This window comes from Pleurodeles waltl, chromosome 1_1 (genome assembly GCF_031143425.1).
Source record: "Pleurodeles waltl isolate 20211129_DDA chromosome 1_1, aPleWal1.hap1.20221129, whole genome shotgun sequence".
Lineage (NCBI taxonomy): Eukaryota > Metazoa > Chordata > Amphibia > Caudata > Salamandridae > Pleurodeles > Pleurodeles waltl.
In genome coordinates this window covers 221439622-221466796 of record NC_090436.1, presented here as the reverse complement: position 1 = coordinate 221466796, position 27175 = coordinate 221439622, and the positions used below count along the sequence as shown (strand labels likewise).

Genomic DNA, 27175 nt, shown 5'->3' with positions numbered 1-27175 from the left:
TTCTCCTCCGCTCAAGAGGCACTTTCCACTGTACCCTGCACATGGAAGACCTCAGCTGGAGGAAGATGCCTCACCTACCTCTCAGCAAAGAGCTGGAACACCTTGCCTCTTCACCTCAGGCAGTCACCATGGTTACCTCAATTCAGGAAGTACCTTAAAACCTGGCTCTTCGACTGAAGCTCAGAGGATGACAGTCTTGACCAACCCCACCCCCCCCCCCCCATTATCGCCTTGAGACCCTTACGGGTCAGTAGTGGCTCTGGAGTCCTTAGATGTTGTTTCTTCTTGGACAGGGCCGCTATCCACTGGAGTTCTTGGTCCTCGGTAATGCAGGCAGTCCTCTGGAGGATTGGAACACATGGCGGGACCCACAAGATGAGTCACTTTACTTTTGCAGGTTCTCTGAAGCAGGAGACATGCTGGTAGGGCTGGGGCCAGGTCAGTTTGAGTCTTCCTTCTTCTCTCCTGGGGTTTCAGCTAAGCAGTCCTTCTTTCTTGTGAGGTCGCCAGAAATCCAATGAGCTGTGTACAGGGGAGCCCTTAAATCCTTCATTCAGTAGCCAATGGCAACTGTCGCTGAAGGTGGTTACACCCTTCTTGTGTCCACTCCGTTTGGGGAGGGGGGACACAAACCTAACACTATTGGCCCCTGTCCTCCAAACTAAGATGGAGGATTCTGCAGGGAGGGGTCACCTCAGCTCTGGGCACCTTATGGGTGGTCCTAGCTGGGGTGGTAGGTACTCCCTGCTTTCCCTAATTTTCCCTCCGGACTTGCCACCAAAAGTGGGGCTTTGTCATGGGGGGTGGTGAGAGGGGGGACGGGCAACTCAACTAGCTAGAGTGGCGTGGGGCACTGCAACAAGAGGCTTGAGCCTTTGAGGCTCACCGCCAGGTGTTAAAGTTCCTGCAGGGAAGAAGGTGTGAAATACCTCTACCCAGGGCAGGCTTTGTTTCTGGCCACAGAGAGCACAAAGGCTCTCACCCCATGTGATCAGAAACCCATCTGAAAGTGGTAGGCTGGCACAGACTGGTCAGTCCTGCATTAGGAGTTTGGCTAACATACAGGGGGCACCCCTAAGATGCCCTCTGGGTGCATTTTTCAATTAATCCCACACTGACATCAATGTGGGTTTATTGTGCTGAGACGTTTGATACCAAACTTCCCAGTATTCAGTGAATTCTTTATGGAGCTGTGAAGTTCGTAATGGTAAACTCCCAGACCATAGACTCAATATGGCTACACTGCACTTACAATGTCTAAGAATGGGCTTCTACACTGTAGGGGCATATTGCTCATCCAGCTATGCCCTCACCTGCCATAGGACTGTAAATCCTGCTAGATGGGTGACTTACCTATGCCACGGGCAGTGGTTGGTGAGCATGGCACTCTGAGATCGTTGACATGTCGACTTTACCTTTCTCTCCCCACCAGTACACACAAGCTGCAAAGGCAGTGTGCATGTGCTTGGTGAGAGGTCCCCCAGGGTGGCATAATAGATGCTGCAGCCCTTGGGGACCTTCCCTGGCCACAGGGCCCTTTTCACCATGGGTATCTTTTACAAGGGACTTAACTGGGTTCTATGGGTGTGCCAGTTGTAGAAACAAAGGTACATATTTTGGGAAAGAACACTGGTGCTGGGGCCTGGTTAGCAGGGTCCCAGCACACTCTCAATCAAAGTTGACATCAATACCAGGCAAAAATGGGGGGGTGGGACCATGCCAACAAGGGCACTTACCTACACAACCCCCTCCCAAATGAAAGAGGATGAGACTAACCATTCTCAAGAGAGTCTTCATTATCTAAGTGGAAGAACATGGAAAGTCCATCTGCATTGGCATGGGCAGTCCTAGGTCTGTGTTCCACTGAAAAGTCCATTCCCTGTAGGGATATGGACCACCTCAAAACTTTAGGGTTTTCACCTTCCATTTGCATTAGCCAGCTCAGAGGCCTGTGGTCGGTTTGAGGAATAAAATGATTATCAAACAAGTATGGTCTCAGCTTTTTCAGGGAGCAAACCACTGCAAAGGCCTCCCTCTCAGTGGCACTCCAACGTTGCTTCCTGGGGAGTAGCCTCATGCTAATGAAAGCAACAAGCTGGCCAAGGCCATCATCATTGGTTTGGGACAGGACTTCTCCTATCCCATGTTCAGAGTCATCTGTCTGCACAGTGAACTGCCTAGAATAATCTGGGGCTTTGAGAACTGGTGCTGAGCACATTTCCTCCTTCAGGGTGTCAAAGGCAGTTTGACAGTCAAGGGTCCAGTTTACCTTTCTGGGCATTTTCTTGGAGGTTAGTTCAGTGAGGGGAGTCACAATGGATCCATACCCCTTCACTAACCTCCTGCAGTAACCAGTCAAGCCAAGGAATGCCCTGACTTGAGTCTGGGTTTTTGGAGCTTCCCAGTCCAGAATTGTCAGGATCTTAGGCTTTAAGGGTTGCACTTGGTCTCCACCTATAAGGTGACCCAAATATACAACTGTGCCCTGCTCTTTTTGGCATTTTGATGCTTTAATAGTGAGGCCTGCTGATTGGAAGGCCTGCAAAACCTTGCCCAGGTGGATCGGGTGGCGCTAAAGACAGCAATAACATCTAGATATGTTGCATAAAAAGGACTCCAAGCCAGCAAGAACTTGATTCACCAACCTTTGGAAGGTGGCAAGTGCATTCTTTAAGCCAAAGGGCATAAGAGTAAACTGATAATGCCCATCAGGTGTAGAGAATGCTGTCTTTTCCTTTGCTCCAGGTGCCATCCTAATTTGCCAGTACCCGCAGTCAAAGGTACTTAAGAATTTGGCTGCACCCAATTTGTCAATTAATTTGTCTGCAATTTGTATAGGGTGTAAATATATCTTAGTGACAAAGTTGAAACCTCTATAGTCCTCAGAGACCCATTCCTCTCTTGCCATCTTAGAACCTCATTCCTCTCTTGCCATCTTTGGTATGAGGTTTGGGGGCTAAGACCACGGGGCTAGCTCAGGGACTGTCAGAGTCGCTCAGTTACCCCTAACTCCATCATCTTGTGGACTTCCACATGGATGCTTTCTTTTACTTGGTCAGACTGTCTGTATATTTTTGTTTTGACTGGTAAACTGTCCCCTGTGTCCACATCATGGGTACACAGGTGAGTATGTCTAGGGGTCAAAGAGAGGAGCCCAGCATACTGCTGTAAGACGTGCCTGCAGTCAGCTTGCTGTTGGCCAGAGAGGTTGCCTGAATATATAACTCCATCTACTGACCCATCCTTAGGGTCATTTGAGAGGAGGTCAGGGAGAGGTTCACTTTCTGCTTCCTGACACTCATCATTAGCCATTAGCCATCAGCATGGTTATATCTGCCCTATCATTATAGAGTTTCAGCAAGTTAACATGGATCACTCTCTTTGGTCTCCTGCTAGTGTCCAGGTCTGCCAGGTAGGTGACCTCACTCTTTTTCTCCAGGATTGGGTAAGGGCCACTCCATCTGTCCTGGGAGCCACAGGCTCCAGAACCCTGGTGTGAATTCTACCAGTGGAGCCTTTTGGTCATACCAGAGCTTCTGGAGCTGTTGCCTGGCTTCAGGGTATTTCGATGTCTTTCCAATGTACTCAGCCATCCTTGAGCAGAGGCCAAGCATATAGTCCACATCTAGTTTAGGCTCATGGAGGTGTCTCTCCTAGCCTCATTCAACAAGTGCCAGTTGTCCCCTTACAGGGTGGCCAAACAGGCGTTGAAAGGGGGAAAACCTTACTCCCCTCTGAGGCACCTCTCTAAGCAAAAAGCAGGCATGGCAGGAGGACATCCTATCTCCTTACGAGTTTTTAATAGAGCCCCATGATCATACCCTTCAACGTCTTGTAGAATCTCTCACCAAGTCCATTGGTATGTGGATGGTATCGTGTGGTGAATTTATAAGTCACCACACACTCATTCCACACGTGTTTCAAGTAAGCGGACATTAAGTTTGTACATCTGTCAGAAACCACCTCCTTAGGAAGACTCACTCTAGTAAAAATGCCAATCAGGGCCTTGGCTACTGCAGGAGCTGTAGTAGACCTAAGGGGAATTGCTCCAGGGTATCTGGTAGCATGATCCGCTACTACTAGTATCTCCTGGTTCCCTGAGGCTGCTGGTGGCTCAAGTGGACCCACAATGTCCACACTAAGTTCAGGGATTCCCAGCATGGCTGCATGGGTTTTGAGCTTTACCTCAGCCCAAGCTAAGGACTCCAGATCATTCCCTAACAAGCGTTCCACTGGGATTGCAGAAGAGACCCCTACATGTTTCAGGCAATAACCCCTCCCCGTTCTAAAGTCACCAAATCCTTGGGATGGACCTTAGTTACGTTGTCAGCATTGATGACTGGATAAGTTTGTCCAACAAAATACTGTCCTTGGGAAACCAGTTTCTCTGTCACCATGGTGACACTAGTGCCTGTGTCCCTCAGGGCTTCTTCTTTTGTACCATTAATTAAGAGCTGCTGTCTGTATTGTTGCATGTTAGGCGGCCAAATAGTAATTGTGGCTACATCCACCCACCTCCAGAGACTAGAGTAGCTTTAGTGTGTACCCTGATTTGCTCTGGGCACTCTGTTGATCCCACCTGGAGACTGGCTATACCAGTACTAACTGAAGCAGTGCTAGGAGGATTCTTTTTGGGACAGGCCAACTCTCCAGTTTGGTGTCTATGCTGTTTACAGGTGTAACACTGGGCCTTCTTGGGATCAGAGTTTTTACCCTTATACCCATTTGTGGACTGTGAGGGACAACCCTCTTCTGCAGGTTTTTGGGACACTTGTGAAGACTCTTTGCTTTTGTCCTTAGGTGACTCACCGCCCTTCCCTTGGGGAGGCTTTGTGACCCCTTTCTTTTGGTCACTCCTTGTGGGAGTCTTGGTCACCCTAGTCTTGACCTAATGGTCCGCCTTCTTTCCCAATTCTTGGTAAGAAATTTGGCCTAGGTCTACCATATATTGATGCAACTTGTCATTGAAGCAGTTACTTTAAAGACGTTCTTTCATAAACAAATTATAAAGCCCATCATAGCCATGCACTCCACTGCCAGTTATCCAACCATCCAGTGTTTTCACTGAGTAGTCTACAAAATCAACCCAGGACTGGCTTGATGTTTTGTGAGGCCCCCCGAACCTAATTCTGTACTTCTCAGTGGTAAATCCAAAGCCCTCAATCTGGGTAGCCTTCGTGTGGTCATAGGATTCAGCATCTGCACCATTAAATATGAGGAGTCCATCCCTACACTTACCAGTTAACAGTTCCTAAAGGCGAGCTCCCCAGTGAGATCTGTTTAACTTTCTGGTTGCACAGGCTCTCTCAAAAGCTGTGAACCATTTGGTGATATCATCACCTTCCTCATATTTAGAGACATTCCCTTTGGGGCTTTTTTTTTTAGGATATCAGTTTTCTCTCAGACCCTATTTATGTTGCTGCCATCATTAATGGGTGCTAAAGCCCATTTCTGCTCCCTCCCTTTCTGTAGCTAGGAGTTGTTGCTCCAAAGTTAATCTTTAGGGCAATCTTGCTAAAAGGAGATCCTCTTCATTGAGGCTGCCCTCAATGTTCCCGAGAAGCTGGACTATTCTGTGGCAGATCCAGATCCTGTGAGTACTAGCTTTGGAGATAGGTACCTTGGGACCCTGATCTTCCTAGTTAGGTGAGGAGGAGGGGGGAGTTAATCCTCCTCATCTTTAACATCTTCCCTGTCTGATGGAAGGTCTTCCTCCTCAGCAGTGTGGTCCCTGGTGTACTCTGCCAAGAGCTCCTGGAGATTGACCTTGGGAGGGTTGGACCTGTTATAATATTTTTCAGCTTGCAGAGGGACCTTAACTTTCCCATCCCCAGATAAAGGGAAGGGGTGAGGTTGAGTTCCACAACCATTTCCCCTGAGCTGCTAATTATGTTACTAAAGTTGGGATTACTTTTTAGAAACTAAAAACTACTTGTAGTTACTAACCCCTAACTTAAAATAACTTTTACATCTAAAAAGAAATGCTAAGTGGACTTAACCAAGGCCCTGGGAAGACTTAAAACATTTAGAAAATTTGCCAAATTCAAAAATCAGTTTCTAAAGGCAATTTTGGAATTTAGTTATGTGATCAGGTATAGGCTGAGTAGTCCAGCAAATGCAAAGTCGTAGACCCTACCGCTGATACACCAATGTAGGAAGCTGGCTCTGTATATACTATATAAAAATTAGATATAGTGTGCACAGAATCCAGTGGTTCCCAGAGGCTTAACAGAGGCTAAAGTAGATAATACAAATGCTCTATTTTGTGGCAGTGTGGTCGAGTAGTTTGGCTTATCAGAGGTTAGTGCAAAACATTTGTTGTACACACACAGACAATAGAAGAAGCACACACTCAATGACTTAACTCCACACCAATTGTTTTTATATAGAAAAAATATATGTTGTTAATTTATTTCTAGAACCACAAGATTCAAGTTGCACGTAAGCACATCAATAAGTACATATTTCACATATGAATCAATATTACTTTGATTGGAATTGGTAAGTTATACAATTGTTGAATGAATGGCAATAATCTGTTTTAATAATTGACAGTACAATTTTCAGAAACCGTTCGTAGTGGGAAGAAAAGTTTGTACGGTTTGCAGGTAAGTACAGTGCATACAGTTCCAGTCTCCGGGAGTTTGGAAATCTACAGGTTGGGGTTCAGTTTAACCCCAAACACCCACCACCAGCAACATGGGCCGGCCTGGTGCAGAGGTCAAAGCTGAGAAAAATATAACATGGGCTACTATGGAGACTGGGGGCACCTGTTTCAGATCTGATTGCAGGAAAGTACCCTTGTCTTCGGAGGGCAGACCTGGGGGATTTATAAGAGCACTAGGGGGCCACAAGTAAGCACCAAAATCACACCCTCAGCGGCACAGGGGTGGCCGGGTGCAGGGTGCAAACAGAGCCTCGGGCTCCCAATGCTTTCCTATGAGGGGACCCTGTGGGTCAGGTAGATGCTTCAGGCTCGATCCAGGAGGTCTGTTTCAGAGAACCACAGGCTGGACAAGTAGGAGGGCCGCTTGCTGAGCGTTGCTGCTCTGGAGGTCGGGTTCTCCAAAGTCTGGGGGCTTCGGGTGCAGTGTACCTTTTTGGCTTCGGATATCTTCATCTGGAGCTTTTGCGGTCAGAGGGTTCTCTGCATTCTCACTGCAGGCGTCGTCGTGGGGGTACACTAGAGGTCAGCCCAGGCTGGGCACTTGCTCGGAATCACCTGGGGATCCTCTCTAGTCCGATGGGCCACCTGGACACGGGCCGTGGGCATCGGGTGCGGAGTGGTCAGGACTCACAGATCCTGGGGACTCTTGAGTCCTTAGATGCCGTTTCTTCTTGTACAGTGCTGATATCCACAGGAGTTCTTGGTCGTCGGTGATGCAGGCTGTCCTCTGGAGGCTTGGCAGAGGTAGCTGAACCCGCAGGATGTGTCGCTTTCCTTTTGCAAGTTTTCTGATGCATGAGACAGGCTGGTAGGACTGAGGCCAAGTAATTTTTCGTCGTCTTTCTTTTCTGCTGGGGTTTCAGCTTAGCAGTCCTTCTTTCTTGTGAGGTCCCCAGGAATCTGACAAACTGGGTTCAGGGAGAACTTAAATCCTTGATTTAGGGGCATTACAGGGGTGAGAGGGCAGTAGCCAATGGCTACTGTCCCTGAGGGTGGCTACACCCGTCTTGTGTCTCCTCCCTTTGGGGAGGGGGACACAAACCTAACCCTATTGGTCCTTGTCCTGCAAAGTAAGATGGAGGATTCTGCAGAGAGGGAGTACCTGAACTCTCGTCACTCCTCCCTGCTTTCCCTCCTGACGGACTTGCTGCCAAAAGTGGGGCTTTGTCTGGGGGTGGGGCAAGTCCACTAACTGGAGTACCCTGGTGAACGAGGCTTGTGCCCTTGAGGCTCACCTCTAGGTATCACAGTTCCTGGAGGGGGGAGGTGTGAACCACCTCCACCCAGGACAGGCTTTGTTTCTGGCCACAGAGAGCACAAAGGCTCTCACCCCATGTGGTCAGAAACATGTCTGAAAGTGGCAGGCTGGCACAGACTGGTCAGTCCTGCACTAGCAGTTGGGCTAACATACAGGCGGCATCTTTAAGATGCCCTCTGGGTTCATTTTTCAATAAATCCCACACTGGCATCAGTGTGGATTTATTGTGCTGAACAGTTTGATACCAAACTTCCCAGTATTCCGTGAAGCCATTATGGAGATGTGGAGTTTGTAATGACAAACTCCCAGATCATAGACTCAATATGGCTACACTGCACTTACAATGTCTAAGAATGGGCTTCTACACTGTAGGGGTATATTGCTCATCCACCTATGCCCTCATCTCTGGTATAGTGCACCCTTCCTTAGGGCTTTAAGTCATGCTAGAGGGGTGACTTACCTATGCCATAGGCAGTGGTTGGTGTGCATGGCACCCTGAGATGGTTGCCATGTCGACATTGCCCCCCCCCCCCCCCACAAGTACAGTAGTGTGCATGTGCTTGGTGTGGAGTTCCCCAGGGTGAGATAATACATGGTGCAGGTCTTGGGGACCTTCCTTGGCCACAGGGCCCTTGGTACCATGGTTACCTTTTACAAGGGACTTAATTGTGTTCCATGGGTGTGGAAACAAAGGTACAGATTTTGGGAAAGAACACTGGTTACCAGGGTCCCAGCACACTGTCAATCAAAGTTGGCATCAATACCAGGCAAACAGTGGCGGGGTAACCTTGCCAACAAGGGCACTTTCCTACAACGATCCTATTCCGTCCAGCCACTGTGTCACCCATGCTGCCTAGCCTCTGCGTAGTCCGGGATGTGGGATCCACTCTACTTGTGGATCAGGGAGGTAGGGGTCTGGCCAGTCCATTCACGGCTCTTCCTCCCATGGTGCATTCCCTTCCGCACCTCTGGATAGGGAATCCAAAAGGATGGACACATTTGGGACAGAAATGTCTTCCACCACCCTGGCAATGCGGTCCCTGAAGCACCACCACATGCCTTGTGGGCCGGTATTCCTACACCCTGTGGGATACGGTTGCACAAGTGCTGCCACGGGTCCCGGATGAGGCTTAGGTTATACTTTCCCAAGCAGTTGCTGATGGGAGAGAAGCAACAAAGTTCACAATCCTATGCGGACTGGACACAACCGACTCACTGGGCAGAGTGGTTGCATCAACAGTGTCCCTGAGGTGCCACACCTGGTTGAAGAAGTCTGGCTTCTCATGGGATGTCCAAGGCATCCTTATGGACATGCCCTTTGATGGCACCCATCTCTTCGGAGAGAAAGGAGACTTGACGCTCAAGTGTTTTAAGGATTCTCGTGCGACGGCCAGCACTTTAGGACTCTTGGTGGCCCCTTGTCCCCATCAGTCTGATTTTTGTGGCTACGGAAGGGGGCGCCCAGTCACGTTCCTTTCAATCCAACTACTGTGCCACACATGTTACCCAGCCTCTTTGTGGCCAGGGATGTGGGATCCACCCTACTTGGGGATCAGGGAACTAGTGGTCTGGCCAGTCCACACGTGCACTCCTCCCCTCATCCCCCCTGCATCTGTCTCCAAACCTTCCTAGTCTTACAGTTCCCCACCAGGGACCAGTCAAAGGCAGGATCCGCCATCACCTGCTCCACTTATAATTCATCACATCAGACAGGTTGATTATGGAGGTAGTCCAAAGAGGCTTCTCCTTCCCCTTCGAGACTACACGTCCATCCATGCCACCGTCCTACGATCGGATGATGAAGGATTACTTGGCACTTCTTTGGGAGGAAGTTATGGCTCCCTTGGCTGAGGGAGCCATAGACAGGGCCCCTGTGCAAGAAGTAGGTTGTGGTTTTTATTCCTGCTACTTTTTGGTGCCGAAAAAAGACGAGGGCTTTCGCCCTGTCCTAGACTTGCGGCCCCTCTATCTTTCTCAAGAAGAAGCGGCTCAAAATGCTCACTCTGACTGAGGTCCTCTTGGCCCTGGACCCAGGAGACTGGATGGTATCGTTGGACTTGCAGAACGCGTATTTCCATATCCCCATTTTGCCTGTCCACAAGCATTACTTGTGGTTTATGGTAGGCTACAAGCACTTTGAAGTCACCATGCTTCCCTTTGGACTTATCAGCGCCCCTCGGGTGTTCACCAAAGTGATGACGGTGGACGCAGCTCATCTGCGCAGATGAGGAGTTTCAGTCTTCCCCTATCTCGACGACTGGCTGTTGAAGGCAGGCTCACCCCAGGTTGTCACCTCCCATCTTCAGACATCGGCCGACCTCATGCATTCACTGGGGTTTACTATAAATGTGACATACCAAAGTCACACCTAACTCCCTCTCAAACGCACCCTTTCATTGAAGCTGTTTGGGGACACAGTGCAGTTTCAAGCTTGTCCTCCAGAGTGGCAAGTCCAAGATACTGAGGCTATGATACTGATGTTTCAGTAACTATCCTGTATTTCGGTGAGAATGTCTCTGAGGCTGCTGTGCCTCTCATGGCCTCCTGCATCCTGCTGGAGACACATGCCAGGTGGCATATGGGGGCTCTGCAGTGGGACCTGAAGTTCAAGTGGGCGCAACATATGGGGAATCTCTCCAACATGGTCCAGATCTCAGAAGGAACTTCACAAGAACTGCAGTGTTGGCTAAAACACCGTGATTGGGTTAGAGGCAAATCCCACTCCCTTCCCTAACCAGATCTGACAGTAGTGACGGGTGTGTCACTTCTGGGATGGGGCGACCACCTGGGAGAGGTGGAGATCAGAAGCATCTGGTCTCCGGCAGAGTATGGACTCCACATCAACCTTTTGGCGCTCCAGGCGATCAGATTAGCATTGAAAGCAATTCTTCCTTCTCTCAAAGGTAAGGTAGTGTAGCTATTCACGGACAATACCACCACCATGTGGTGCTACAACAAGCAGGGAAAGGTGGGGTCATGGACTCTTTGTCAAGAGGCTCTGCACCTCTGGATGTGGCTTGAACAACAGGGCATTCCCCTGGTGGTTCAACATACGGTGGGCTCTCTGAATGCCAGAGTAAATGAACTCAGCCGACAACGCTTAGTTCATCACAAATGGCATCTCCATCCGGAGGTGGCGAAAGTTCTCTTTCGGCAGTAGGGAGAGAGTTCGCCTCCCAGAGAATGTGCAATGTCAGCAGTGTTGAGTTCCCAAGGCAGCAATCGTTATGCAACGATTTTCGTCTCGAGTGGAACTCAGGCAATCCTGTACGCCTTTCCGCCCATACCACGTCTGCCCAGACTTCTCAATAAGATCAAGAACGACTGGGCCCAAGTAATCCTTGTGGCTCTGGACTGGGCACGAAGAGTCTGATATCCCGAGCTATTGAGCATGGCCATCGTTCCTCTGATCTGACTGCCCCCTTGTAAGAATCTTTTGTCTCAGAAGCGGAGAGGGTTTTCCACCCAAACCTGTCCAGTCTCCATCTTCTTGCATGATGAGTGAGAGGCAGCAGTTGATAGCTTTTAACCTACCGTCCGAAGTCTGTATTGTAATTTGGCAGCCAGGCATCCCTCCACCAAAATGGTATACGTGTGCTGTTAGGGAGAATGTGAGGCATAATGCCCAGACAAGACTGTTGACCCCCCCCCCCCACCCCCTCCCCCACAACCCTCTTTCTGAGGCGTTGTTGTTTATCCTTCTCTGTTCCAGCAGGGCTCTGCTATGGGCACTCTCAAAGCTTATCTGTCTGCCATTTCTCCTTTTTTGTGGTTGCCTGATCAACCTTCCTTGTTCAAGTCTCCAATTATAAGGAGGTTCCTTAAAGGCCTTCCTCTTATGTTTCCCCCCCCCCCCCCCCCACCATCTCCATTCATTATGCCACAGTGGGATTTGAATTTAGTTTTGGCATTTCTGATGTTCGCTCCTTTTGAGACTCTCCACAATTGTCATCTCAGTCTTCTACCTTTGAAAACAGCCTTCCTTGTGGCCATTACGTCTCCTCGCAAGCTGAGTGAGCTGCATTCATTGTCATCTAAGCTGCCCCACCTTTCTATCTATCCTGATAAAGTGGTACTTTGCACTAGGGCCTCCTTTCTTCCAAAAGTGGTTACAACCTTCTATGTATGCCAATCCATTACCTTGCCTACTTTTTACACCTCTCTGCATTCTTCTAAGGGAGAGAAGAGACTCCACCCCCTGGACCCAAAAAGAGCATTGGCATTCCACCTAGATCGTACCAAAGAGTCCAGGGTGGGTAATCAACTCTTTGTTGCTTATGTGAGTGCTTAGAAAGGTCAGACAGTGCAGAAGAGAACCATCTCCAGATGGGTCATACGCTGCATTAAAATGTGCTGCGCACTGGCTAATGAGCCACCCCGAGGGCTTGCATGCACATTCTACCAGAGCCAAAGCTGCAACCACTGTGTTAGCACGCAGAGTTCAAGTTCTTGACACCTGTTAGACGGCAGAGTGAGCACTTTTGCCCACGTTTAACAAACACTACTGCCTGGAGAGTCGGGTCTGTAGGGACTGGCACTTAGCCTGTTCAGTCCTGCAGATCTTTCTAGTATGATTTTGGTTTGCAGACCCACCTCCTGGGATGGTATTGCCTGCGTATCTATTCTAAGGTAAGGAATCTGCAACTAGATGTCTCAGATGGGCAAGTTACTTACCTTTGGTGAAGCCTTATCTGGTAGAGACAATATCTAATTGCATATTGTTTACCATCCCACTCATTCTCCCTGCTCTGCAAACTGATTTCTAGGAACGGGGGCTCTCTTTGAGGGCCTTAGTTTTGATGCACCAGTGCCAGTGTTCTTCATGGCTCTTATCATTATCCCTAGAACTTTCTAGTTGCTTATTATGTTCACTTGTTGGTTTTAGGTCTTGAACTTCAACTGATGAGTGTTTTAAAACACTTGAGAAAAGTCTAATCTAGCAAGGTCCTAAAGAAAAGCCTATCTTTGGTATTCATTTTTGCTAGGTTTGAGGCAAGTAAATATAGATCCATGTTGAGCCTCAAATTTGTATGGTAATTAGAGATAGCTTAATTAGCCAACAAGTTACACCACTAAAATAATAATTTTCATTTTGGCATTAATACATTTTTACCATGCTTTTTTTCTTACTATGTAGCACAGAAATTTCACTTCAGCAGCGCCTTGAGTACATTTCCCGTGCCATTTTAAGTGCTAAGAGCTCCACTTCAATGTCGTCTGTTGCCACAGATGGGGAATTCCTACATGAACTAGAGGAGAAAATGGAAGTAAGTAAATGAATCTATGGTATTCTTTAAATGTAACCTACTCATATATTTGTATACTTGCATTGCTGAGCCTGTGGTATCACCACTCTTTGGTTCAATTTTTGAGCAAGTTAAAACTTCATGATACTTCCTAGTAAAAGCATAATAAAAAGACGCCTCAAGTGGCGCTATTACTGCTTTATGAAATTGTAAATAAAATGTCATCAGTCCTCCATTAGCTATTTTTGGTTTGATTAGAGACTGCTCCAGCTGTCTGTCAGAGCTCCTGTAAAAATTATCTAAAGAGGAGCTTTAAGTCAACCCTCAACAGCCATTGGTTGCTTTAAGGAAGATAAGTTGTTCCAATGGTCCAACTCTCTCTTCTATTTAGCAAATGCCCATTTTCATAAAGCTGTGGGTCACCAAATGAGGTATGGACCACTTTTCCTCAGGTAAGTTCCTTGTAGCAGAAAAAGAGATTGCTGAGCCCACCCTGGTTCAAATGTAAGAGTCCAATCTTCACAGGCAGTCTTTTCAATCAATGCGCTAAGTCATATAGTTGAATTCAATGTTCTTTTATTACAGAATCTTAAAAAAACAACAGCCGGCACATGTTTTGCTCCCTAAATGGTTTGTGTACCTGGGGCTTTCTCAAGGCTTACAAGAACAGAGGAAATAGGGTAAAAGTGAACTTAAACTCTACAGGTACAGCCATCACCCGAAGTGCAAGGTTATTGTGTTTACCCTGTGTGAAGAGTGATGATTTAGACAAAACCGTTTACGATGGTGCGTCTAATAAGAGAAAAGAGATCTTTACCCCGTGTTGGTTACAAGATGATATGTAGAAGAAGATTAAGAATCCTAAAGTATCGAGAGTACACAAGTGTAGTAAAATAGAGATGGCAATTGGTTAATGGTTGAAGTTGGAAGGATCTGATTTCAGTTAAGATAAGGACTTAGACAGAAGTCACTCTAGAGTGTGATGGGATTTGGACAGTGAACAATAAGCAAAAAAGGGCCCTCAGCCCCAGGCAAACTCCTACATCATCATACAATACCTACTAATACAATTTTGGATGTGTCTGTTTTTGATTAGCACAGATTGTGTAGGTAGCCGGTCAAAAATATATCTGTACTGGCAAAGACATATAATAATGTATGCATTAGAATCCATCCAACTGAACAAACGTGTGTAGGTAGTTTTTAGGAGGGAGAGATATAAAAGACAGGCAGTTTCATCTATGTAACTAATAGTCAATGCTGTAAAAATCAACTACAAGTCTAGTGATTCCACATATTGCATCCAAAAACAAAATTAATTTTGTGCATAAAATCATATGGATTTTTACATAAATACTATACGATAGAATGGCTGTAAGTCTTAACATCCAAAATGCCAGATTGATGCATCACATTTAGTTAAGATCAACATTGGTATCTATTAATGGTCTCAGTGTACATTTATAAAAGTGTCATTTACAAAGAACTGGAAAGAACGCTGTGCAACTCGAGCTTAATAACTAAATTCGAATATTCAGAGGATATTGCAAAAATTAGGCTGCAGATATTGCCTTCCAGATGGTAAGTGAGAAGCCAAATCAACCTCTAAGTTGTAGAGAACATTATATTTTAAACATAAAACATATTTTTTTTTTTGAGAGAACATTAGTTATATTAAAGGTCCCAGTGCACATTTTCAGATTGCTGGGAAGCCAATATTTAGTTTAAATTACATTACATTTTGAATAATGAGACCAGGCCAAGTCAAAATAAGTATATTAATAATATATTGAGTCAATAACACTGTTAATGCATCAGAACAAGGCTGAATAGGGGTGCAGGATGTATTTACCCTAACGGGGTCAGGTCAATGTAAACAATCAGACATCATACCAAAGCAATAATGTTCAATAACTCTGTTATTGCAACAAGACAAACGTGAAGGTGCAAGATGCCTTTACCAACATGGGTCCAGGCCAGGTCCAGGTAAGTGAGCCGTCAGTTTGCCAAGGCGCTAATGTAGCTTGCCAAGGCTGGATATGCATGAAAATAGGACCATAGACTGAATATAGTCGGGTCATGAATGCACATATTTAGCAAGTAAAATGTCATGGCAATCATGTTCAGTTACCGAACAGATTATCTGTTGTCTTTTAGTCCCCGGTTAAATCCCTAACTTCAGGAGCCTAAGGTTAGTATACTGGCGTCCCAGTACTGCACCATATTAAATTCAGAAGGAGGTTCACATCCTTTTTTTGTTTCCTTAGCTCAGCAACTGTAAGTTTGTCTAGATCTGTGGTGGCCATATTGAAATAGTGCTGAGTTCTAGGGCCACCTTAGGAATAAGCTGATTACTGTCCCGAAAAAATAAAATAGATAGTGTAGGTGGAAATAATTTTTTTTTACAGGCCCTAAATTTGTTAAACTAGAAGGAATAATACCTAGGGTGTGTAACAAACCCAACATGATTGTCTATTGACCCGATTTTGGATTCCGCAAAACCCGGGCTGTCAAACTGAAATATTAAATGGGACATATGTGCTGCCCTGCTTGTCTGTGACACTGCCCAGGTAGGTGAAGGCCTCAACCTCTTGCCATGCATCGCCTGCAATAGTGGCTGCAGTTGTGCCGACCGTATTTACCTTAAGAATCTTGTTTTTTCCCCAGTAGATGTTAAGGCCAATTGGTGCTGATGTGACTGCCACATTGTCATTCTTCTCTTGTGTCTTCGGATGGGTATGGGAGGGTAGGGCCATGTTGTCTGCAAAGTCCAGGTCGACGACCTGCGTCCAAGGTGTCCACTGTATCCCATTTCTTCTCCTTGCTGTGGATGTCTTCATGATCTAATGATGGATAGATAGTCTAAAAATATTAAAACCATGGGAGTCTTTCTTCTTTGCTCATGCTTTATGGGAGATACGTCATATGGTCATCCCGAGTCTTCCTGACCATGTGCAGCATTTTTTGCGGAGGTGGTGCATGATAGACAGTAGGTGAAGCAGATAGTACATTTTTGTCTGGACAGTGTGAACTCTGCTACCTTGTCGGTGGGTTTCTAGATCACCCTATGCAGCCACGCTTAGATGTGCTCGTCTGAATTTTCAGTGAATATTCAGGTGTCTCTAATGAACATGCTTTTTTGATGGCGATTGTAGGAAAATGCCTATTATGACATGGTCACCCTCCAGTTTTCACATTTGTTTGTGCAGTTTTGACTGAAAGTGCACTGGGTCCCTGCGAAACAAGTCCCCAGTGCCAGATCTCTTTCCCTAAAACTGCACAGTTGTTTTTCCCAATTGGCAAACCTTTAGTTGCCACAGTAAGTCTCTAGTATATGGTACCCCTGGTACCTAGGGCATGGGGTACTAAAAGAAAGGCCCTGAGGTCAGCAGCAAAGATTGTGCCACCCTGAGGGTGCAGACTGCGTGTCTTGGTGCAGACCTAAAATGAAAACACAACATGGCACACAGCCTGTGTGCCCTGTCCCCTGCATGCAATATATGTAAGTCACCTCTCTGGCAGGGCTTCCAGCCCTAAAGGCAGGGTGCATTGTATTACGTGTGAGGGCATAGCTGCATGAGTAGATATGCCCCTGCTATGTGTCTGTCGATTCTCAGGCATAATAAGTGAATAGGGCAGCCAAGTACATGTGGTGGACACTGTTCATTGCAAGTTCCCCAGCTACACCATGGCTTCACCTACAACAAGTATGTTTGGTGTCAAACGTCTTGTCTTAATAAACCCTTACTGAATCTAGTGATGGGTTTAATAATACATGCTCTCAGATGGCTCCTTGGAGCTGCTCCTGAGGGCTCAGAACCAAGGCCTGCTCTGGGCAGAGGAGTAATGTCTTCTCCCAAGCAGAATGGACATTCCAGGGCGGGGAGCTTCATAGGCCTTGCCGCCGTTTAAATGCAACCCAGTCCTTCCCAAATGGTGGAAGAGGCAAACCCCTAGTTCCTGACCCCACTTTTGGCAGCAGGACTGGCTGGTATATTGGGTAGATTAGGAGTGCCCACTCCATGCCAGTCTCACCCCTAGGGTAGACGAGCTGAAGTGTACACTATCTTTGAAATTACTCTATCTTGTGTGGAAGAAATTAGGCCAATATGGTAAAGGCTATGCCCACTACCCAAAGGAAGTGGTTATAGGAAGGGTGTTGTCACCCTAACTGTGAGTAGCCCATTTGCTACCACCTGGCACTCCCTATAAATCAGTATTTAGTTGGTACCCTTGAACCCTAGAATCAGTTTGCTTTTGTACTTAGAAGAGCTGGCAGTCCATCACTACGGACAACTGAGTCCTGTAAATTATTCACTTCCAGGAATCCCTTCCCTCCTGTCTCCCTCCTCGGCCATCTCCAACGATGGTGTTGGCATCCTGTGCAAGAGGTCCTTTAGCTGTTGAGCGAAAGTGTGGTAGAACTTGTTATCATCAGCTGAGATTATGTTGGTTCCTCCTCTCAGTATTTAGCTATTCTGAAGAAGGACGGGGACTCTGTCCCATTCTGAACCTTTTCTCTGTGAACAACTTCCATCACAAGGAGAAGTTTAAAATGCTGTTCCTTCCATAGATGTTACTGGCTCTAGAGCATGGCTGCTGGATGGTGTCCCTCAGCCTGCACAATGCATTCTGTCTGCCCTTGTCATCTTTAGAATATGCTCCGGTGCCAGAGTAGATCTGGAAACCTTTCACAGGCGGCTCCCCAGTGACTCTGTTCTGTCCCCAAAGTGACTGAGCAGACCCGCAAGCATGCTCCACCCCTGCACACTATTTCAGCTCTCCCCGAGCTACATTGAGTCCCAGAAGGGCAAGGCAATTCAGAAGCAAACAATTTCCCATTGGATCTTCTATTATATCAAGATTGGTTATGCCTTCGCCAGGAAGGAATCTGAACTCATTCCACCAGGGCTAAAGCCACCTCTGCAGCTCGGTTCCCACGTTCCAAATCTACATCAGTCAACATTAACAGCTGTACCCACCGGATCACTGACTTCATTAACTGTGCCAGCACCTATGTTGTCTATGCTATCTGGTGCCCTTGCAATCTAACTTATATAGGCAGCACGATCCGTCCCTTAAAAACTCGAATACAGGAACATTTTCGGAACATACAAAAGTCTGACATTCAAGCACCAATGGTTGAACATTTCATTAAGTGTCATCAACACCAACGCACTTTTACTTTTAGTGGTCTAAGTCGCATCACACCCTCTCCGAGAGGTGGCAACACATTACTGCGATTACACCAAGAAGAGAGCCGTCTAATAATTAAATATGATACAGTTAATAATGGTCTCAACAAAGATCATGAATGGCACTGTTGGCTAATGTAAATAACACAAGGTTTTCTGTTTCTTTTCTTTTTTCGCTTTCCAGGAGCTGCAAAGTGTACATGTTGACATTTGTCAAGCTTAATCTTAGGCTGTCTCTCTGAGATGTATATGTTAGAGTTATTGTTTTGCATTTGTTTTTTTGTTGTTGTACTTTTGAGGTTTGCGATATTGCTGTTCCCAATCGCTTCATTCCTGTTTTCATTAGCTAGTTGCTTTTTTATTTGCCAGCAGTCTCTTATAGGTTTCTTCTATCCTTATTCAATATAACTTTTTGGCCCTTTCCCCTCTTTTCTTGTTTCTTGTTTTTGTTTCTCTTTTCACGCATTTCACCATTTTTACGATAAACTTACCTCCCCTTTAATAGTGCTCTGTTAACTTTTACTTATGTCTTTCACCGAGCATTAGACCATTATAAAACAGGGCAGTACTTGGTTCCCAAAAGACGGTGTTATCAGTCTTGATGATTTACTCGGCCACTCCAAGATGGCAGCTGTTTTCCTTTCTGTTCACAATGATGGCGCTCCCTGCCCTGGAGACTGCCAGTCTGTCTTTTATCTTTATTTCTAACACTCAGCCACAGGTATTTTAACGCGACCTCGACGCTGTCGCGTCTGTCCCGTTTTTTCTTATTTCTGATTTCTGCCGTTTACCTACGATGTTCCGGTTTCGTGTACCCCAAAGGTAAGGATGGGAGTACTGCCGCTACATCTATATGATTTATTAATATGCTGAGCCTTTGCTTACTTTATCTAGCTTCCAATACTGGTTCTCTCTTAATTTCTCAACACATTTTAACTTTCAAAAGGTGGTCTTTCTGATGTATTAACTTCACAAATACTAACTGTTTTGTTAAAACGGCTAAATATAACTTGCATGTATTTCTTTAACTAGCTAATCATTTGTACCACAGTTGATATTATTGTTACCAACTTTTTTACATTCTCTTCCAAAGCTTAGTATGTCTCAACAATTGATTATTGTTTTTTTACAGAATATGACTAACTCAGCATCTAAATCATAAATGTTTGCCTTACTTTTCATGGTATGTTTGTTAATATCTTAGTACTCTTTTAATCACTATTTCTCACTTTTAAGCATTGGCTGATTTTGGGGTTTTTTTCCGATCTCTCCGGACTTGGGCACTATACGCAATATTACTTTCAAACTTTTCTTCCCTTTAATCTCTTCTAAAATCTGAGTGATTATAATATTAGCTGAGAGATCTTTCTGTTTTCTGCCTGGATTTAATTTTATCCGCGCTACAATCACAGATTTTCTCTTTTTCAGTATCACAGATTTTTAACATCACAGACTTTGCAGCACAATTGACCTTCCATTGTTTCTTTTTCTTGATTCCTATGGACCTCTAAGCCTTGAATCCCACCCTAATCACCTACTAACTCCTATCATGCATGGGCTCAAGAATCTTCCCGTTCTGGAATATCACATCAGAAACTATTTCGCACGGGATTCGTTTTTGCTCACCATTAGATGGTGTTTTGATGGTATCTTATATTTTCTTTCTTACACAATCAACTCTACCAGAGAATTTGATTTTTCTCTTCTGTCTCAGCCTTGAGAAAGCCCCGGCTTATATATAGCCAGAGGGGGCGAAACACGTGTTGGCTGATACTCCCTTCTTTTGTCATCATTTTGGATTTTGCCTTTTGTTTTGTAAATAAGTGACTCTTTGAGTACTTGGAATTAAAACGCCTGTACAACAATGAAATACATTTTTAATCTGACAACTTATCCTCTTGAGTGGGACTTTACCCTCTGCTTGTACGGTTCCCACGTAATGCCTCTTTTGGATATCCACTCTGTTTCATCACTCATGGTTGTCTGGTCTTTAAAGTACACAGTGATGGCCATTATGTCAGTTTGGTGTTGCAGGATTTCTTGGTTTGACAGTTTCCTTAGACTTTTGCCATCTGGGAGGTACTGCTTCAGTATTGAGAGATGAAGAATCTCAGAGTTGAAGTGTCGTTCAGAACAACAAGGTTTGAGGCATGCCTGGCTGTAGATAAACATGCTTAATATAATCCTGGCATTTAGTACTGCGCTCCGAAGTGTGCTTTCCTTGCAGAACATCTTTAGAATCGTACATTAGAGTTACTCCTCCTCTTGCTGGTAATGCGCATGGGCATTGAATCCATTGTTATGTTGATTTCTTCTGTCAGGTTCGGACGTGTGCTCCACTGCTTCTGTTCAACACTATTGTTGTTTCGTCTTTCTTAACTCTACCCTCGGTATTATTTTCTATTGCCACTCTACTCAGTCTCTCTTGTCTGTTCCTTCGACATCGACTTTGTTGGGGTGACTCAAGTTGGTTGCGGCCCCTCGTGGGCCATTACCCTTCAGGGAAGACTTTATATTCGACATTCCCTCCACTCCATGTCCACCAAGTGATGGAACAGACACCCTTCCGCTTCTGCCTTCGCTGCCATGCCTAAATATCCATACACCGATCTCCATCAGTTGTGCAACTTGTGCCTCTCTGCTGATCCCAGGGAAACTGCCTGTGAGGCATGCAAGTCTTTTTGGTCATAGAAGACGCTGTGTGACCATTGAGCTTGATGCATCGAGATGTCCTGCCACATCGCACAAAATACACCAGACCTCTTCAGATTCGAAGACCCAGTAGAGAAGGCGCAGGCGTCGGCCACTGATGAGGGCACCTTCTACCTCGAAGACAGTTAGGGCTCTGCACTGGAAATGCAGGACGTCACTACAAGTCAACCCATGAGTACTGTGTTCCCTCCACCTCAACCCTGACCCCAGCAGATCTCCACAAAGGGTCACCCAACAACGGCCAATGACTGTTGTCGGGCCACCACTGCCTTCAGACTATGGTTGGCACCAACCACTGTATCGGAGACGCCCAGCTTTCGCTCAGTGCAGAAAAAACATCACAGTGCGTGCTCCCGAAGGAGACTCCATCGGAGTCGAGCCTGCCCCTGACCCGAAGCCTTCTGTGTCAAAACACCGCTCCATCTCGGTGTCGAAAATTCCGTTTTGGGACTTAAAACCCTCAACACCAAAGGATTCGACATCTGAGCCATAACTGTAGGAAGCTGACTCTGTATGTACTATACCAAAGTAAGGTATAGTGTGCACAGAGTCAATTGGATCCCCAGAGGCCAAATTAAATAATACTAATACTCTCTTTTGTGGTAGTGTGGTCAAGCAGTTGGCGTATCAGAGAGTAGTGCCAAGCATTTGTTTTACACACACAGTCAAGAAATGAGGCACACACTCAATGACCAACTCCAGGCCAATGTTTTATGTATCAAAAAATATATATTGTTACTTTATTTCTAGAACCAAAGGGATCTTTGTTGCAGGTAAGTACATGTAAGGAAATGCCTCCTTGGCATGGTTACCCTCTGACTTTTTGCCTTTTGCTGATGTCAAGTTATGATTGAAAGTGTGCTGGGACCCTGCTACCCAGGCCCCAGCAACAGTGTTCTTTCTCTAAACTGTACCTTTGCTTCCACAATTGGCACAGCCCTGGCACTCAGATAAGTCCCTTGCAAATGGTACCCCTGGTACCAAGGGCCCTGATGCCAGGGAAGGTCTCTAAGGGCTGCAGCATGTCTTATGCCACCCTGGGGACCCCTCACTCAGCACATGCACACTGCCTCACAGCTTGTGTGTGCTGGTGGGGAGAAAATGACTAAGTCGACATGGCACGCTTCTCAGAGTGCCATGCCAACCTTACACTGCATGTGGCAGAGATAAGTCACCCCTCTAGCAGGCCTTACAGCCCTAAGGCAGGGTGGACTATACCACGGGTGAGGGCATATGTGCATGAGCACTATGCCCCTACAGTGTCTAAGCAAAACCTTAGACATTGTAAGTGCAGGGTAGTCATAAGAGTATATGGTCTGGGAGTTTGTCAAACACGAACTCCAGTTCCATAATAGCTACACTGAAATCTGGGAAGTTTGGTATCAAACTTCTCAGCACAATAAATGCACACTGATGTCAGTGTGGAATTTATTGTAAAATGCACCCAGAAGGCATCTTAGAGATGCCCCCTGAATACCAATCAGAGTTCTAGTGTTAGGCTGACCAGTTTCTGCCAGCCTGCCACAACCAGACAAGTTGCTGGCCACATGAGGAGAGTGTCTTTGTCACTGTGGCCAGGAAAAAAGCCTGTACTGGGTGGAGGTGATTCTCATCTCCTCCTGCAGGAACTGTAACACCAGCGGTGAGCCTCAAAGGCTCGCCCCCTTTGTTACAGCGCCATAGGGCATCCCAGCTAGTGGAGATGCCCGCCCCTCCAGCCACTGCCCCTACTTTTGGCGACAATGCTGGAGGAGATAATGAGAAAAACAAGGAGGAGTCACCCACCAGTCAGGACAGCCCCTAAGGTGCCCTGAGCTGATGTGACCTCTGCTTTAGAAATCCTCCATCTTAAGTTTGGAGGATTCCCCCAATAGGATTAAGGATGTGCTCCCCTCCCCTCAGGGTGGAGGCACAAAGAGAGTGTAGCCACCCTCCAGGACAGTAGCCATTGGCTACTGCCCTCCCAGACCTAAAAACACCCCTAAATTTAGTATTTTGGGGCTCCCAAGAACCCACGGAATCAGATTTCTGCAACCTGAACTAGGAAGGACTGCTGACCTACAAGCCTACAGAGATGACGGAAGTCGACAACTGCTTTCGCCCCAGCCCTACCAGCCTGTCTCCTGACTCAAAAACCTGCAACAGCGACGCATCCAACAGGGACCAGCGACCTCTGAAGCCTCAGAGGACTGCCCTGAACCCCAGGACCAAGAAACTCCTGTGAGCAGCGGCTCTGCTCAACAAACAGCAACAATCTTGCAACTTTTCTGCAACTTTCAAAAACCTCACTCTTCCCGCCGGAAGCGTGAGACTCCACCCGACGCTCCCGGCTCAAGATCCAGAGAACCAACACCACAGGGAGGACTCCCAGGCGACTGCGACCCCGTGAGTACCCCGAGACGACCCCCCCTGGATCCCCACAGCGATGCCTGCAGAGAGAATCCAGAGGCTCCTCCTGACCGCGACTGCCTGTAACAAGGGACCCGATGTCTGGACCAAGCACTGCACCCGCAGCCCCCAGGACCAGAAGGAACCGAACCTGAGTGCAGGAGTGACTCCCAGGCGATCTTCTGCCTAGCCAGTGGCTGGCCTGAGAAGCCCCCATGTGCCCTGCCTGCACCGCTAGAGTGACCCCCCCGGTCCCTCTATTGTTTCCTATACAAAACCTGACGCCTGCTTTGCACACTGCACGCGGCCGCCCCTGTGCCGCTGAGGGTGTGTTTTGTGTACCTACTTGTGTCCCCTCCAGTGTTCTACAAAACCCCCCTGGTCTGCCCCCGAGGACGCGGGTACTTACCTGCTGGCAGACTGGAACCGGATCACCCCTTTTCTCCATAGGCACCTATGTGATTTGGGCACCTCTTTGACCTTTGCACCTGACCGGCCCTGAGATGCTGGTGTGGTAACTTTGGGGTTGTCTTGAACCCCCAAAGGGGTGGGCTGCCTATGCCCAGGAACTGAGACTTGTAAGTGACTTACTTACCTCACAACCTAACCAATACTTACCTCCCCCAGGAACTGTTGATTTTTGCACGGTCTACTTTTAAAATAGATTATTGCCATTTTAACAAAAACTGTATAGGTTATTGCTCTAATTCAAAGTTCCTAACTTACCTGTGTGGAGTACCTTGCATTTTATGTATTTACTTCAAATCTTGAACTTGTGGTTCTAAAAATAAAGAAAATATATTTTTCTATATAAAAACTGTTGGCCTGGAGTTAAGTCTTTGAGTGTGTGTTCCTCATTTATTGCCTATGTGTGTACAACAAATGCTTAACACTACCCTCTGATAAGCCTACTACTCGACCACACTACCACAAAATAGAGCATTAGAATTATCTAATTACCACTATCTTACCTCTAAGGGGAACTCTTGGACTCTGTGCACACTATCTCTTACTTTGAGATAGTATATACAGAGCCAACGTCCTACAGTACAGTTTCAAGAATGTATCTCTTTCTAGTATCAAATGCGCTTTGTTTCAAATTCACAGATAAAACAGTTTTCAGGCACAATGCTTTTTCAGTTTCAAAAGTAGACATCTTAGGCCAATTTTCATAGAAAGCAATGCAGTCCTAGGTGATGAAAAGTATCAACACAGTTTGCAGGCGAGTACTTGATTTATGACCCCAGTATTCGTAAGGTGTCCGCAGGGCAAAACTTAGGAAGCACCATAGCAACATGGGGACATCAGTATACAGAGGTTAGATTTGGTTTTGGGTGCCCAATGGAATCCTATGGAGAATGGGGGCATTTAGTAAGAAACAGCTTGCAGGTAAGTACCCACGACTTCAGGGCACAGACCTGCGGGGGGTTTAGATCAGCACCGGGCGGGGGCTTGGGGGCAGCACAGTACAGGTCAGCACCAAACACACACCCTCAGTGGCACAGTGGTGCCTAATGCTTTTCAATTGAGGAACCCTGGGGGTCACAAAGATGCTGCAGGCTTGGTCCAGGAGTCAGCTGAAGATCAATGGCTGGACAGGTAGGTAGAGAATACACTGGATGTTGCTGGACTTCTCTGTTGGGTTCCCCAAGGCCAGGGGCATCGGGTGCAGGGGTACCTTTTGGCATCGGGAAATCAGCACCAGAGCCAGTCGGGGGGGTGGCCCTCTGTATTTAGGCTGCAGGTGTTGTCGTGTTGGTCATGGGGCATCAACTCCGGGTGGACTCTAGGTCGGAATCACCTTGGGACCTTCTCTGGATTGGTGGGCCACCTGGACTCGGGCCATGGGCTTCGGGTGCAGAGAGGGCAGGACTCGTGGATTCGGGAGGGTCTGGAGCCCTTCTTGGAGGATTCTTTTGTCAACAAGGCCACTGTCCACAAGAGATCTTGGTCCTGATCTTGGTCCTCTGTTTGACAGGCAGTCGTCAGGAGGTTTGTAGAGGTTTCTAGGCCTGCAGGAAGCGTCACCTTTTTTGTAGCTGGATTCTTGAAGCTGCAGACAGGCCGGTAGGTCTGAGGCCAGCTGAGGCCAAATCAGTTGTCGTATGGAGTCTTTGCTGCTGGTGCGGCTCTTCAGTCCTCCTTCTGTCAGGTCACCAGGAATTTGAAGAGCAAGGTTCAGGGGTGCCCCTAAATACTAGATTTAGGGGTGTTACAGGGGTCAGAGGGCAGTAGCCAATGGCTACTGACCCTGGGGGTGGCTACACCCTTCCTGTACCCACTTCCTTTGTGGAGAGGAGCACATTTCCATCCCTACTGGCTATCTTCCTCCAAAACAAGATGGGAGGATTCTGCCAGGAGGGGTTCACGTCAGCTCTGGGCACCCTAGGACTGGTCCCAGCTGGGGTGGACATTCCTCCTGGATGTTTACACATTTTGTAGACATGGAACCCAGTACGGGGTGCCATGTCGACTTTACCTTATTCTCTACACCAACACACACAATGGCAATGTGCATGTGTTCGGTGAGGGGTCGCTTAGGGTGGCATAATACACGCTGCAGCCTATAGAGACCCTCTCTGACCACAGGGCCGTTGGTACCACTAGTATCTTTTACAAGGGCCTTAGCTGTGTGCCAGAGGTGTGCCAATTGTGGAAGCAATGGTACTGTTTAGGGAAAGATCACAGGTGCTGGGGCCTGGTTAGCAGGATTTTAGCACACACTCAGTTAAGTTAGCATTAGAGATCAGGCAAAAAGGGAAAGGGGTGTTGACCATGCCAAAAGGGGCACTTTCCTACAAGCGCCTTTTTCGTCCCCAAGTCGACGACACCCTTCTGGTAAAGATTAAAAAAGGATAATGAGAGAGCTAAGGTCATGGAGGCATTGCAGACTCCATTGTAACTTGGCTCCTTTCGCTGCTGTTATCGTGGAGGATCCAAAACCACCTCCCAGAAACATCTACCTCCTACCAGCGTTTGAGTCTACATTTCAGTATTTGTATTAGCCTACTTTGGCTAGAACAACATCCTGTTTCTTTTCTACTGCGCAGCCTATTTCTGAAAGAAAATCAGTAAGTTGAGCTTTTTTTGGATGATTCTGTGCCATCCCTCTTGGTAAAAGAACGTTTCTTCCCTTAAAACACTGGATAATTTGTCTCAATTAATAATCAAATAATTTCAGGCTTATAAATGTGGGCATATCACACTCTGCATTAAGAAGGCATCTTCGAAATATGATCCGGAGGCCAATATCAGACCTGGAACAGTTTGGTTATATTTAGGCCATTGTCTTGTTATGAGATTTCTGAGGCCCAACCAGTGGAGTATAATAACTCTTCTCTAGTGCTTTTGCCTTGGCCCAATATCTTTGAGGTCTTGAGGACATGTTTGGCAAAGACTCCAATCCCACACAAGACTTGGAAAATATTCCACATAATGAGTGTGGAGAGGTGGAGCTGGACAATTTGTTGCCCCCTCACAACACATATAATGTGTTATATTTATACCTCCAAAAGGCTTCAGAGGCCTTGCTGCCTTTCAGTGAAGCCTTGACAGAGACCTTGACTGCAGTTTATCTGAAGACTTGTTTTGCATCGCTGGTAAGTCATCTCATCTCTAGTTGCCATAAACCCTCTCCGGGTAACTTGGCCTTCTTGGCTAAGCAGCCAGCACTGAAGATTCTTGTGGTACAGGCTTCATCCAGCAAAGT

The 27175-nt window shown here is 46.7% G+C and overlaps 1 protein-coding gene across 2 annotated transcripts in view; it reads left to right on the top strand.

The window, feature by feature from the left end:
• The window catches only part of NUP155 (nucleoporin 155), a 546729-nt gene that overhangs the window by 305904 nt on the left and 213650 nt on the right, over positions 1 to 27175 (top strand). For both annotated transcript variants that reach the window (XM_069221247.1, XM_069221245.1), the window contains one exon: positions 13063 to 13192. In XM_069221247.1, the coding sequence (XP_069077348.1) occupies positions 13063 to 13192 (130 nt within the window). The remainder of the gene's footprint in view (positions 1 to 13062; positions 13193 to 27175) is intronic.